Source organism: Eptatretus burgeri, chromosome 16 (assembly GCF_056783735.1).
Source record: "Eptatretus burgeri isolate ZD-2024b chromosome 16, Ebu_testis_v1, whole genome shotgun sequence".
In the NCBI taxonomy this organism is placed as follows: domain Eukaryota; kingdom Metazoa; phylum Chordata; class Myxini; order Myxiniformes; family Myxinidae; genus Eptatretus; species Eptatretus burgeri.
The window spans coordinates 42079067-42094535 of record NC_140976.1 but is presented as its reverse complement, the minus strand read 5'-3'; the positions used below and the strand labels follow the sequence as shown (position 1 = coordinate 42094535).

The following is a 15469-nucleotide window of genomic DNA, read 5'->3' as shown; positions in this document are numbered from 1 at the left end:
ATTTTAACACCACCCTGTGTCCTGAGCAACCACATCCCTTCTTCAGCATCCCTTCACTTCATGTCCCCTTCTTTCTGCATCCCCCCCTCACCCCACCATTTTAAAGTTTCCCCTTACAATCTTCCCCCTCACCATGCCACCTCACACACACCCCCAACCCCCACTTGTCCCGTCCCCTCTCAGCTTCCCCTCTCATCCCGGCCCCTCTCAGCTTCGTCTTTGTCCCTCCCCTCCACACTCCTCACTGTGTGGACCTCAAACATCCAAAACAGAATCCTTCCTCCCACAGGACGGCCCTGACTCTTTCGTGTCTCTACCCTGTTATTGTCTCCTCTGATTTGATAGGCCTGAACCCTGCCCTGGCAGGAAAATTGCACTTTACGTCAATAACTCAATTTCTCACTGCCATTGTACTGATCTTACATCTCCCAACCCCCAGGAGTACCTTTGGCTGTGAATTCCCCTCCACTCCTATCTGTAGTTTGTCTGTGTGTTGCACCATCCTCCAAGCAGTGACAACTCCATCTATATCTCTCTCAGACTCCATGGACATACTTTTAACCACTCATCCCAACTTTCTCTTCATAATAAGTGATTTAAATTGTCACCATGAAACTTGGCTTGGTACGTCTAATTTGGTACCTCAACAAGATGGAGCCTTGTTAAGTCTATCTATGATTCTATGGTGTATGTATGCTCTCTCTCTATCCCTTCCCTCACTTCAAATAGTACCACAGCCGACTTTGCACGTGAGAATGCCAGATTCCATAATTCTTTGTTTGCTTCTCCAACCCCTGTCTCTCTCTCTCTCTGTCTCTCTGTCTCTCTGTCTCTCTGTCTCTCTGTCTCTCTGTCTCTCTGTCTCTCTGTCTCTCTGTCTCTTTCTCTCCTGGATAATAGGATGAATTTTTTTTTTTAATTTTTTAATTTTTTTAGTAGTCGGGGCTTGCTTTCTTTGTAGCTCTAAACCAGTGTTGAACAAGCTGAGTGTTTGTAAAGGCATTCAGGATCTCCATGATAGCTACGTCATAGCTCCAGCAGATAAGGCTGCTAATAATTTTGTTGTGGTTCATAAGTTTAATGTGGAGGTTTTATTAAGAGAGGCATTGATACGGTTACTTACACTAGTATTGGAAATAGCACACATGTTCCTTGTCATAAGTCATTCCAATAAATTATCTCTGAGCATTAGGAAGTTTAAGTTAATAATTTCAGTATTAAATGTAAAGAGGTAAGTCTTTGTATTCCTCGACTTTTCTGGATTCCTAAGCTTCATAAGAACCCATACAAGTATAGGTTTATAGCGGGTGCCAGGCAGTGTTCTACAAAACAGTTATCGGTTAACGTTAATTCAGGCTTACAAGTTGTTGGGAACGGTTCAGCTGAGATGGGAGATGTAAGAAGAATTCTGGTACTAACACTTTCTGGAGCATTAATTCTTAGAGTTCTTAGATAGAATGAGATTCCTCAAGAGAAAGTCAGTTGAAATTTTTGATTTTTCAACTTTATATACAAATTTGGATTGAGGACTAGTGTGGGATTCACTCTTCAAAGTGATTGACAAGGTTTTTATTTCTTTTAATAAGTTTTTATGTCTCAGGCTTGATGGAGCATTCTTTTCTAAAAATATAACTCAAGTTTTCATTGTTTTGAGAAGCAGAAATTTAAGGATGCTGTTGATTTTTATTTTATTTAATACTTTTGTGTCTTTTTGTGGAAGAATGTTTCAACAGGTTAAGGGTATTCCCATGCATGGGAATTGCAGCCCCCTACGAGCAGATATTTTCTTATTTTCTGGGAATTTTCATTCATGCAGAAACTGATGAAGGAGAAAAATTAGGATTCGCTGAAATATTATCTCATACATGTCGTTATATAGATAATACTAGTGTGGTTAACAATAATTTTTTTGATAGACAGCTTGACAAGATTTATTCAGATAGCCTGATTGCTAACAGGAGTGGTAATGATTGTACAGTTGCTTCATATCTGGATGTGTTGGTTAGAGTTGGACAGAATGGTTTTAGTACGAATGCATATCATAAAGTTGATGATTTCAGTTTCCCTGTCGTCTTGTACACCTTTCCAGGTAGCGATGTACCAATTAAAATGGGTTACAATGTCTTTTCATCTCAGCTACTTAGATTTGCAAGAATTTGTTCAGTAAAGGATGATTTTGTGTAATGTGCTGAGGTTTTTTTTTCATCATGTTAAATGGGTTATTTGACTGAGTGTTTGATCAGGTCTTGTGAGGATGTGTTTAGACTCCATCGTCACTTTTTATTTAAGTTTGGTTGGTTTTCCTGTAAACAAGTTCCTATTGCATTGCATTTGATATAAAAATAATAATTATCCCGCCCCCTCGATGGAGGGAGCGGGATATTGAAATCATCCGGTTTGTTTGTCTGTTTGTTTGTCTGTCTGTTAGCAACTTTATGGCAAAACGGCTTTAGCAAACACTATCAAATTTAATCCACAGGTGGGTAATGAACCTTGGACGACCCCATTAACTTTTGGGTCCAATTGGATCAAAGGTCAAGGTCACGAAAAGATCAGAATCGTTTTTCTCTCATAACTTCGTCAAAAATGATCTGATTTACTTCAAACTAAGCTTATAGTGAACCTTATTCTATTTGCCACTTATAATCCTACCCATTCCTATAGTGAAAAATGCATATTTGTGAAGATCGGTAGGGTCCGAAGTTTTGGGGGTCATGGTCATCAGTCAAAATTACAAATTTTCCATTAAAACTAAAACATGGTTACAAAAATACAACTTTACAGGAAAACGGCTGGCTCAAACACTGTCAAATTGTATTCACAGGTGGGTAATGAACCTCGGACGACTCCATTAACTTTTGGGTCCAATTAGGTCAAAGGTCAAGGTCAGGTCACAAAAAGGTCAAAATCGTTTTTCGCTCATAACTTCGTCAAAAATGGTTCAATTGACTTCAAACTAAGACTAAAATATTCCTTATTCTATTCCTTATAATCAACATTCAGATTAAGGATGTATCAAATTTAAATTTGATCCCCAAAATAACTTTATGCCTGAAATGGGTGGGATTTGTTGTGCCTGACACCACTTGTTAATTAATTATTTTAGTGAGGTAAATTATTTATTTAATACTGTTGATTAAACATATATATATATATATATATATATATATATATATATATATATATATATATATATATATATATATATATGTAAATAATGGAGGCATTTCGATTAAAAATACATCATAAATAAGCATGAATATAATTTATTGGTGGTTGCTCAGATACGCAATGCAGCTTGTTAAAATTGGTTGTTAATAACAGATTGAATATTTGAATGACAGTTTGAGTCTTTGGTTAGATGGAGGTGCTGTATAATGGACATGTCTGCAAGGTGGTGTTTATCACTTAATATATTATCATATAAAGTGGTATATGATTAAAGTTATTCATGTGAAGTAATACTTGAAATAAAAGTAAAAATTTAATAAGTTTGAATAAGGATATTGTATTGCTGTGTTAACTGACTGTCTGGACACAACATTGCGGATGTGGGTCCATTGATGTTGAGTAATCCACTGATGTGGACCTGCGACCGGGGTTGTGGATCCGCTGTTTGGAGAGGTTCTGGGCTGAAAGGATTGAAACCTCGATGAAAAACGGTGTCCAGCTGATGATCCGGTCAGTTGGGAAATCAGTAAATTGCTTTTAAGTTAAGGTGATAACTTCAAATATAATAGCTTTACTGCATGCGTGCGTGCGTGCGTGTGTGTTTTGGTATGTCTGGCCTCCTTCTTGGAACCATGGTACAGTGATCGGTCTATATTTTGATCTCTCTGTCTGTCTCTGCTTCTCTCAAGACCCATCCTTCCCAGTCATACCCAACTGTTCCTGGACTCTGTCTTTTGCACCTCTGATTCTACAACTGGACTGGAAGGAATCTGCTCCTCTGTCCAAAAAAGTCTTCTCTGTGGCTCTTGCACATCCTCTCTCTGCTCTTTTCACCATAAATCAATATAATTGCCCTAAGTCATCTTCCATCTTCTTGGAAATCACTGCCTTACATTAAAAGGTGCAAAACCTCATACCCTTAACTACAGACCTATCAGCTTACCTTCAATCATCAACAAAGTCATTCAATCCATCATCCCAGTTAATATCAAATTCTTCCTTTCCTCAACCTGCTTCATCTTCGATCATCAGTTCGGTTTTCAGGCCAGGTAACTTTATCTTGGACCTCCTACTCTCTCAAAAATGGATGGAAGCCCTCAATGTCAAACATGAGATCAGTGCCGTCTCTGGACATATCTCAAGCTTTCAATACAGTCTGGCATCACACTTTGTTCTCCAAACTCTCTGTTTGTGGCATGCAAGGCCACCTTCTCTTATGGATCACTGACTTCCTCCACTCACATAGTCAGTGGGTAGGTCTTAATGGAACCCTCTCATCTCTCCCTGTCAAGGCTGGAGTACCCCAAGGTAGTGTCAGATAGGCAGGTGATAGAATCTTCCCTCTCTTCAGACCATGACAAAATCACAAGCTGGTCAAGCACTTGCAATATGTCTTTAAATCCTAACAAATCTCTCACTCTCTCTCTCTCTCTCTCTCTCTCTCTCTCTCTCTCTCTCTCTCTCTCTCTCTCTCTCTCTCTCTCTCTCTCTCTCTCTCTCTCTCTCTCTCTCTCTCTCTCTCTCTCTCTCTCTCTCTCTCTCTCTCTCTCTCTCTCTCTCTCTCTCTCTCTCTCTCTCTCTCTCTCTCTCTCTCTCTCTCTCTCTCTCTCTCTCTCTCTCTCTCTCTCTCTCTCTCTCTCTCTCTCTCTCTCTCTCTCTCTCTCTCTCTCTCTCTCTCTCTCTCTCTCTCTCTCTCTCTCTCTCTCTCTCTCTCTCTCTCTCTCTCTCTCTCTCTCTCTCTCTCTCTCTCTCTCTCTCTCTCTCTCTCTCTCTCTCTCTCTCTCACTCTCTCTCTCTCTCTCTCTCTCTCTCTCTCTCTCTCTCTCTCTCTCTCTCTCTCTCTCTCTCTCTCTCTCTCACAGGACCATCTGGCAAACCCTCCTATCTACTTTCTTAACAAACCTCTTGAGGAAGCTCCGTCACTCAAACTCCTGGGTCTAACTATCAGTCATGATCTTTCTTGGGCAAACCACATTTCAAAGTTGGCCTCCAAAGCCAGTCCATTCCAAAACTGGGCATCCTCCATCATACAAAGTCCTTCCTTGGCACACCTGAACTCTTGTCCACCTGCAAGGCCTTCATCGTTAGTTTGATGGAGTACTGACTGCTCTCCCCTCTGGGCTGGTGGATCTGCATCACACTTTGCTCAGCTTTACACTGTAAAAGTTAAGGTCTTCAAGGTCATTGGAATCTCCCACAATGAAGCTGAGTCTATGGGATTATCACTTTGCCATCGCAGACATGTAGGAGGTCTCTGTTTTCTCCTGCCACCTCTCTGGTTTTGCATCCTCTGCCCTCTCTTGGCTCTGTCTCTCTCAGGTTTCTGCAGGGCATGCACAGTCTGCCAGCAACCCCCTTTCTGGCGAAGCTCCCCCAAAAAAAATTCAAGACAGCTGTTCATCACCATCTTACATCATCCCCCATCCAAAGCCATGATCTTTTCTTCCCCCATTAACCCCTCCTCACTCCCAACCCACCCCCACCTCCTTCAAAATTTCCAACTTTTCCTTCTGCATCTATCTTGTCCGTATTCCTCTACCACTCATTTCTTCCCCACATCACTTAATTGTCCATGTCTCCTATTTTATCCTTCAACCCTGCTGTTGGTGTTCCTCCCTCCCCCTTTGTTAATGTTCCTTTTGTACTCTTCTATCTTGATCCATTCAGTGTTCCAGCTCTTACATGAGCCATGAATTTGAATACAAAAAAAATCAAATAATGCTTCGTGTCTTTGTATATTGTTACCTCCGACACCAAAGATGGAAGGAGGTTATGTTTTCAACCCTGTCTGTCTGCCTGTCTGTTTGTTTGTGTGCAGGATATCTCAAAAAGTTGTGGACAGGTTGGGTGTGTGACTGACGAACTGATGAGATTTTGGTGAAGATACAGATCCGGCTATGAGAATTTAAGTGATTCTTCACCATTGAGAGATAGGGCCAAAAACTATATATAGCACGATTTCAAAAAAGGTTGCGGACTGATTCGGACGAAACTTGGTGGACACGTTGGGTGTGTGACAAGGAAGAAATGATTCAATTTTGCTGAATATCCAAATCCAGATTCAGATACGAGAATTTTTTTTTTATTTGTAAAGTGATTCTTCACCATTGAGAGATCGGGCCAAAAACGATATATAGCATGATATCTCAAAAAGTTGTGGACGGATTCGGCTGAAACTTGGTGGACAGATTGGGTGTAACCACAACAAATTGATTCGATTTTGGTGAAGATCCGAATCCAGATCCGCTTACTAGAATTTTAAAGTGATTCTTCACCATTGAGAAATGGGGATCAAAAACGATATATGGCATGATATTTCAAAAATGTATTGGGCCAGATATGTTCTTGTGGATCAGGCATTACAGGGCGGAGGTATGCACTCTACCGAGTGCCCTTCGAGATACCCTCGCCGAAGGAGAGGATATTGCATTTGGGTCCGTTTGTTTGTCTGTCTGTCTCTCTGTTTGCCCGCATCGCTCTTTCGTGTTTTTCTCCACAATCGCTTGTCGGATTGAGATTAAATTTTCACCACTGGTGCGACTACTCATGTAGAATGTTATAATGATAATTATGATGTCATAGGTGATGTGGTGTGGCAGTCATATTGAAAAAAGGGAAAAACTTTGGACCTCTGAATCTCTGAAACCGCACCAAGGAAAAAAATTGGAACTTGGCACATGTCAACTACTCCTCATGGTGAATGAGTATGGTTAAAAAATAATTTAAAAAATGATCATAGATGCCTTCGCTATGACGTCATAATTGCATCTGTGGAATGCCACATCTGATCATTATAAAAAAATTTGAGGATCATCTGCAGATAAAATGGTCCACAGGAAAAACTATGATGACATCATCGATCACGTGATTCTGCAGCCATATTAAAAAATAAAAAATAAAAACCTTCAAAAATCTTCTCTGAAGTGGCTGAGCAGATTGAGGCGAAACTTTACACTATGACTGCCTGTCCATGAGAAACAAAAGGTTCACACAAATGATGTGATTGGTCACATGGTTTGGCAGCCATATTGGATTTACCCTAAAACTTATTAAAAAAAATAAAAAGATACCACTCAAAAGAAGTCCTGGTGAGGGTCTGCAATCTCTGATTGCTCTTTTTCTTGTTTTTAATTTGATTTTGTGGCCATTTGCATTCGTTATTTTACATGTGATAGTTTAACTTTATGTGGCCTGACAATATTTCACTTTTTCTGTTACATGTTGGACAGGACACGGTTTCTGGGTTTACTGTAATAGAGGAGCCATATTTGACCTTCCAGATTGGCATGGAACCTGGTTGTCAGCACCGCTGGCTGGCGCTTGTACATTCCTGATCATGCTAATGCTCTTCCAGGTGAGTGTCGTGGATCATTTGCCTATAATGCCTCCCAAGGACGTGAATTTGCAATGATGACTTTATAGTTGATACCAATTCCTGGTGTAACTGCTGTTTGAGAGGTAAAATGAATTTTAGCTCACGTGGAACTTAAGGCCCAGTCACACCTTGACGTTTGAGCCAGCTTATGCCGATTTTTGAAAAATTTGTCTAAAACGCTGGCACACGTCGAATACGTTATGGGTAAGTTTTGGAAACATTGAGAGCACGCTGAAAAACACTGCCATATGTCGTAGTACACTGGCTTTCATCGTTGTACTTTGCGGTTGTCCTCAAATTTTAGCATGCTTGAAGTTTTACTACTTATGCCAGCGTATGACTCACAAGTTCCGCATACGCTGGCCATAAGTTGTAGGCACGTGATGTGATCGTTGACACACGTTAATTGTAAGTTAATCATAAGTCGAAACACGTCGAGGTAATGTTTAGCGTACCCGAAACTTATTTCTAACCTATGAGTAACGTGTTGTAGGCACGTTACGCGATCGTTGACACACGTCGACACACGTTACTTGTAAGGTGTAATGTCGATATGTAATGGTTTTGGCCCAATAAGTCGAAACACATCAATGTAATGGTTAGCGTCAGTGTTCCAGACTCCCTGGTTTTTTATGTTTGTTTGTTTGTTTTTTCTTCGGTATGACGGTGATGTTGACACTTCGATTTCTAGTGCGGTTATGATTTAAATCGTTGAGCGGCAGCCTATTAATTAAATTATATTATAACCGCACTAGAAATCGAAGTGTCAACATCACCGTCATACCGAAGAAAAAAAAAACCAAAAAAAAAAACCAGGGAGTCTGGAACACTGACGTTAACCATTACATGACGTGTTTCGACTTTTGAGTAACTTACAAGTAACTTTTGTCGACGTGTGCCAACGATCGCATATCGTGCGTTCAACTTATTCCCATCGCATGCGGAACGTGTGAGGCATACGGCAAGTACGTCGTAAAATGTTTAACACGTTTAAAAGTACAAGACGTACTCCACTTACTACGACGTATGATAGCATACTTTAGCGTTCTATTCACGCATACCAAACTTACCCATACCGTATTCGACGTGCGCCAGCGTTTCAGATGCATTTTTCAGAGGTCGGCATACGCTGGCAAGATCGCCAAGGTGTGACTGCGATGTTGACACTTCCATTTCTCCGGCGGGTATGATTTGAATCATTGTACGGCAGCCTTTTAATAGGCTACGCCACGTGATCATCGGCGATACGTGCAGCGCACTATGCATAAGTTAGACTATCGTTGGGCATTGGTTTTGAACGCCGACAACAGGCTAAGCATTCGTTGGTATAAGTTATCTATAAGACAACGAAACGTTCTGTGTCCATTACTAATATGTTATGCATACGACCAACTCGTTATGAATACGTCCGAATCTTTAAAAAAAACATCAAAAGTTCAGCGTAAGCCAGCGTTTTACATACATTTTGATACGTTGCCATTGCTGGCTAAAATGTCAAGGTGTGACTGGGCCTTCAGTTCCAGGGAGTTTGTGGGATGACATGTCGTACATCCGTCCGTCCATCCATTTACAAACACTTACAACTTCTTCTCTGAAACTACACACGCAATCCCAATGAAACTTGACCACAGCCTTCATCACCCATGCTGTACCAAAGTTCATTCACGACATTAAAAAAAATTAAAAATCGGGATTGGAGGGGATCTAGGAGGGAGTTTATGGGGGAGTTTCCCCCAAAAGATGTACAATATTAGCTTTGTGTTTTTCTCAGAAACTACAAACACAATTTCGATGAAATTTGACCACAATCTTCATCATCTATGATGCACCAAAGTTTGTTTACGCTATTTAGAAAATTGGAGACTGGGGGAGTGGGGGTTCTCCCAAAATGCGTGTTTGCTATAACACTGGTTCATGGGTACATTTTGCTGATTCCGTCCCACATTGACTTCCTCCTCAGTATAATTATTCTACCAGGTGACTGCCCAGGGATGTTGCCCCGATTTTTATCACAAGTTCTCAAAGGTTGAGTCTTAAGTGCCAAGAAAATGCATTGTTGACCCACTTTATTACAAATTGGATATATTTTTTTAATTATCTCCCTCAGAAATGCATACATCATTGGGATTCCAATACATATTAAATCTGCTGCTGCTTCTTTATTCGTATGCAGCACAAGGCTGCGGGGTAGCATTATTGGCTGACTGGCTGTGCCACTGATGCAATGCCCTCTATTGGTTAGGGCAGGAGTTTGTAATTTGTTCTCAGTGCCGGCGTTCGTGTGCCTAATCTTCATGAAGGATACCTTCATGAAGATTAGAATCCGGGATCTTTAACGTCCACCAACAAATGCAGACAGATGGGACACCCAGTTTAGTGTCTAGCCGAGGGATGGCACACACATGATGAATCACCCTGCCTGTGAAACACTGGGATTACAGTTTATAGCTGGGTCGGGAATCAAACGCAGGCGAGACAGCTTAGAGGCAAGTCTGCGTGCCTCTCAGCCACCCTGTCTGCCCATTCTTTCTTCTGATTCCATTGCTATAGAAGCATGGCTGTGCTACTAATCCACAGCACTCTGAGATTGTGTTGCATGTGCCGATTGCCAGTCATACTATCTGAAGAAGGCGATTCACAGGAAACTTTACATCTGTTCCATTTGTTTATAGTGCGGAAGCTGCTGTCCACACCACAAGAACACTCTCTCTCTCAGATAACATTTTGGGTGTTGATCCTTCGTTGATCTTTTTTTTTTTCCTCCGACGAAGGGTTAACGCCTGAAATATCAGCTTCTCCTTGCTTCCTACGATGGTTAGCATGCTTCATCCATTGTTCTATCTCTCCACCGATGCAGATCGACACAAGCCTTCACCTGCAAGACTAGTTCTTCATTCTCTTATTACAATTATTTATCTCGATCGTATTGCTTTTTTTTGTTGTTTTGTCATTGCCCAAGTTTGAGTTTTATGTTTATTTGAAGTTTGTGATTTAATAGTGTTCTTCTTCTCTCACCTTCACAAACAAACTGTGTTATTGTCAGGTCATGATACCAATCTCTCTATACATAACTATCGAGGTGATGAAACTGGGCCACGTGTACTTCATGCAGCAAGACATTGATCTTTATGACTGCCAACAAGATGTTCCCCTGCAGTGTCGATCACTCAACATTCCTGAAAGCTTGGGACAAGTGCAGTTTCTCTTCTCAGACAAAACCGGAACTTTAACTGATAACTGCATGGTGTTCCGGCGCTGTGTGGTGGCTGGTCATGAAGTGTCACATGTCACTGCAGAACAAGGATCTCATGGACTGGTGGTTAAACTTCAAGTGAGTTGTAATTTGGTCTTTTCTTCCTTTTCATCCATGTCTTTTTCCACTAACAAATTATCCCAATAAATAATAAGAATAATGATAATAGTTTGGTGATTAATCTGCATTTTTTTGGTGTTTCGCTTTTCCTTTTTTTATTTGCATAAATAGTTGTTTCATCAATGGAATAACAAGCAAATTGATAGATAGCATAACAAACAAATTACAACAAAACAAGGACAGGGTAGTTAAAAAGCATTTACACATGGCTTCTGTGAATGGGGTGATAAATTTTAATGAGACAAGATGCAATCAAATAATTTGTTTATAAACAGCAAGCAGAAGAAAGAAGAAAGAAGGATAGGAAGGAAGAAGGGTCGAAGAGAAAGTGAAAAAAAATGGCAATGAAACTGTGTGTACAGCAAGATGACACATGACAGCGTAGGTGTGGAGAGCCAGAGACAGTGATTATTTGGATGAAAAGATGCTGATAAGAACTCTGCAGGTGTGTGTGTGTGTGTGTGTGTGTGTGTGTGTGTGTGTGTGTGTGTGTGTGTGTGTGTGTGTGTGTGTGTGTGTGTGTGTGTGTGTGTGTGTGTGTGTGTGTGTGTGTGTGCTTGTGTTTCTTCCTAGTTTCCTCTCCTAACTTTTGAAAATAAAAATTTAAAAGAGTTTTGAAAATAAAGTATTCAGTTGCAGTCGTGTTATGCAATCCATTTTCATTTACGCTCCAATGATTCCCATAGTTCCTCGTTTTCTTGGCAGGAACCGTTACTGGAACCTGACCCTTGGATGCTTAACTGTTTGCATAAAGCCGTTGATCAACTGAGGTTCATGCCGAATGTTTCGCCCGTGGCAAGGGAAATGGACATCTTGGATTTCTTCATCGCTCTTGCTGTCTGCAATAGTGTAATGGTTGTGCGGTCAAAGATTCCTCTCGGCCAGGTAACACACCGGCAGGACACAAGGGGCTGTATCACACTGTTTGTCCCTCGTGAAGTACGCACTCTGACATTTGCCTCGACATGTTATTTCATTCAGTACCATTTCACATTACTTGTCTAATAATATATATGGAAATTGATTATCAATATTCTTTTTCATCACAGGAACTTGCAATTGTGAGGAGAAATGATTCTTCCATAAAGGAAATGGAAGAAGTGGAGCACAGGGAAGTTGAAGAGGGAGCAAAAATGCTCTCTCCGGGTTTTTCAGATGTGCAAGGAGACTCCAGCCCTGAGGTTCAAGTGTTGAATCTGTGTTCTCAAGGGCAGTTTGGGGATCCCTTTTGTGCAGAAGAACTTTGCATCGTTGCTGGTCATTTACATTATAGAAATAGGAACCTCAGACCTACTTGCAAGGATCCCAGTGTTTTGTCAGATGTTACTTTGGAGAACAACTTGGATACCTTTCAGACTGCACAAAGAAGGTACGAGCACAAAGCAAGCAATCAAAAGCCTCATCAAGAGGTTGATAACAAAGGAAGAAAAAGTCATCGTCATAAGAGACAATGTGCATATGTTAGATACAGCAATTTGAATAGAGGATTCGAACCAGATAAACAACAGATTGAGTCATCAGGCAGGGAAAATGAGCTGGAAGCAGAAGAAGGCATGAGGTATGAGGCACGGAGTATGGATGAGGTAGCGCTGGTAGCAGCTGCTCGTGCATATGGTGTTGTGCTGTTAGACCGAACTGTCCACCATTTGACATTATCTTTACCTGGTGTTGGCCCTTTAAAGTTTGATCTTCTACATGAACTTGCATTTGATGTAGAGCGACGGCGGATGTCCATTGTTGTGAGACATCCGCTTACTGGACAAGCCATGGTATATGTGAAGGGTGCAGACTCTGCTGTAATGAAGCTGCTGAAAGATCCAGGTAACTACATCTATTTCGATATTGGATAACCACCATTTGTCTGATATCGGTGGCATTACATGAATAAGCATGCCGCCCGGATTTGTAATAGTCCGAGTGTTGGCCAGAAAAGCGTGCATTAGGGTCTGCACACTGTTTTCTGCATTTTTGTGATCATCAGACCATCTGAATGAATATTCCGATTGATGCCACTCTGGCACCCTCGAGCATTTTTGTAGAAACCCATTAATATGCAAATTTGCGGTGGCCATTGTCGAAATTACTATTTTTCTTAATATCTCCAAAAGTAAGCATCCAAATAGCCTGGTTGAGGTGTCGACACCCATGTTTTTAGGGTCACTGGTCATGATAAACCCACTTACAATTTAATAACATTTAAATTTAGCTAATTAATATGCAAATTAGCAGTCACCATTATTGAAAATGTAGATAAATAGACATATAGATAGAAAAAAAAAACACTTCAGTTTTGTGAATATAGATCACCTTATTATTCATACAGATTCAACAATTCGACAGTATGCAATGAAAGCAGCTAAGAACATGAACAAAAGAAGACATTCCTGTGTAAATAAAATGTTCATATATATATATATATATATATATATATATATATTTTTTTTTTTTATATATATATATATATATATATATATATATATATATATATAAAATGTTCATATATATATATATATATATATATATATATATATTTTTTTTTTTTATATATATATATATATATATATATATATATATAACAGGTTTGTAAACCTTATGAAGTCTACTTCAGTGCTTGGTGTCTCATTCAGTGTCAGAGTCTTCATGAAGGGCAAATGCAGCAGCTGTCTTGGTGCGCTGCAGCCAGTTCCTGGCAGCCAGTATCTCCATGGCACATACAGAAAACTGTGCATGGTAACTTGGCTGCTGTGCAACGGCATTGAGCTGTGTAGCATTGCTTGTCGGAGGAACATCCACATCGTATTAGCTCCAAGATCTCTGGTGGTACAAGAGCGACGTTGGGTGGCAGCATAATTGGAAGTAATGATCTTGATGCCTCATCACGTTTTCCATCCTTACTGAGTGGGATCCAGAGGTGGTGGCTGCAGCTCAACAGCTGACTTCCATATTGCTGTCTGGATATGAGCGCGTCGCACGTTTTGTTCAAAGAACTTTGTAGTTGGTGGCAGAGCCTTTAGGTCTGGTGCTTTGATGGCATTTGGTTTTGCCATCTTCATAGACCACACCTCTTTGCGAACATCAGACATGTTGCTTCTCTCCTTGCTACCATAGCAAACAGCCATGAACACAGTGGCTTCGGCGATGACATCGTCAATAGATGCATCCACATTCCAAAGTTTTTGAAGTGAAAGACCTGCTGCAAGTGTCTTCTTGCTAGTCAGTTTACCTCTACCATATATCTGGGCAATGGTGTCGCAACCTGTCAGTGCGTGTAAAGCTAGTAGGTCTTGCACTATCCCGGCATGCTTTCTGGCAGTGGCCCCAATGTTGATCAACGATCGGCCAGGACAAGTTGCTTCCATTGTTACGCAGCATTGCAGATAAAGTTCTGCGAAGTGATACACAAGTAAGATGAACACATTAGTATCATCACAGATGACTGTGATGCATTTTGTGCCATCTTCGGCAACTTTAGCGACTTGCTGAATCATGATGACATCTGCCTCCTCATGTGTCGTCTTCAAATCAGTGCGACACCTTTGGGCTCCATGGTGTATTTCCACTGGGGTAGACTCCTGTCCCATAATGATGAACTTGTGTTGGCTCTGCTTTCTCTGTTGACTAACGTCAATTAAATTCTGGCAAATCAGTTCTATCAGCTGAACTTTGTTCTCTGTTACTGACAGAACCACCAGCTGTGGAGGCAGTGGAGTCTGGCGATTCAACCTGTGGCACCTGCTAGCTTGCTGCCCAGCTCTTGCTAATCTTGTTCCACTCTTGATGCTGAAATCATGATATCTGTCAAATACCAGATATACATCTGATTTGTCCACCTTTGCCATGATGTAGCTCGTGAAGTTGTCAACAAAGTCTTGCACAATTCCCCTGTTAAGGCGCTGTCACACCTTGACGTTTTAGCCAGCAATGGCAGCGTATAAAAATGTATGTAAAACGTTGGCGTATGCTGAAGTTTTGAGGTTTTTTTTTTAAGTTTTGGTCGTATTCATAACGTGTTGGTCATATGCATACATACGGTCATACGCTGCACGTATCGCCGACGAACTCGTGGCGTTCTCTGTTAAAAACCTGCCGCACACTGATTTAAATCCTAACCGCCTGAAAATTAGTAACGGGCACAGAACGTTTCGTTGTCTTCTCGATAACTTATACCAATGAATGCTTTGCCTGTTGTCGGCGTTCACAACCTATGCCCAACGATAGTTTAACTTAGGCATAACGCGCTGCACGTATCGCCGACGAACTCGTGGCGTTCTCTGTTAAAAACCTGCCGCACACCGATTTAAATCCTAACCGCCTGAAAATTGGAAGTGTCAACATCGCAGTCACACCTTGACAATTTAGGCAGTGTATGCCAACCTATGAAAAATGTGTCTAAAACGCTGGCACACGTCGAATATGGTATGGGTAAGTTGTGTATACGTTAGGAGCACGCTGAAAAACGATGAAGTGCGCTGTCATATTCCGTGGTACGTCTAGTACGTCATGAAATTTCAAGCATGCTGAAAATTTTACGACGTACTCGACGTATGGCT

At 40.9% G+C, this 15469-nt stretch overlaps 1 protein-coding gene across 9 annotated transcripts in view; it reads left to right on the top strand.

Annotated features, from left to right (window-relative positions):
- Positions 1-15469, top strand: part of LOC147010952 (phospholipid-transporting ATPase VD-like) — a 180233-nt gene that overhangs the window by 82500 nt on the left and 82264 nt on the right. For all 9 annotated transcript variants that reach the window (XM_085860336.1, XM_085860338.1, XM_085860339.1 and 6 more), the window contains 4 exons: positions 7401-7525; positions 10590-10877; positions 11625-11804; positions 11969-12740. In XM_085860336.1, coding sequence (XP_085716462.1) covers positions 7401-7525; positions 10590-10877; positions 11625-11804; positions 11969-12740 — 1365 coding nt within the window. The remainder of the gene's footprint in view (positions 1-7400; positions 7526-10589; positions 10878-11624; positions 11805-11968; positions 12741-15469) is intronic.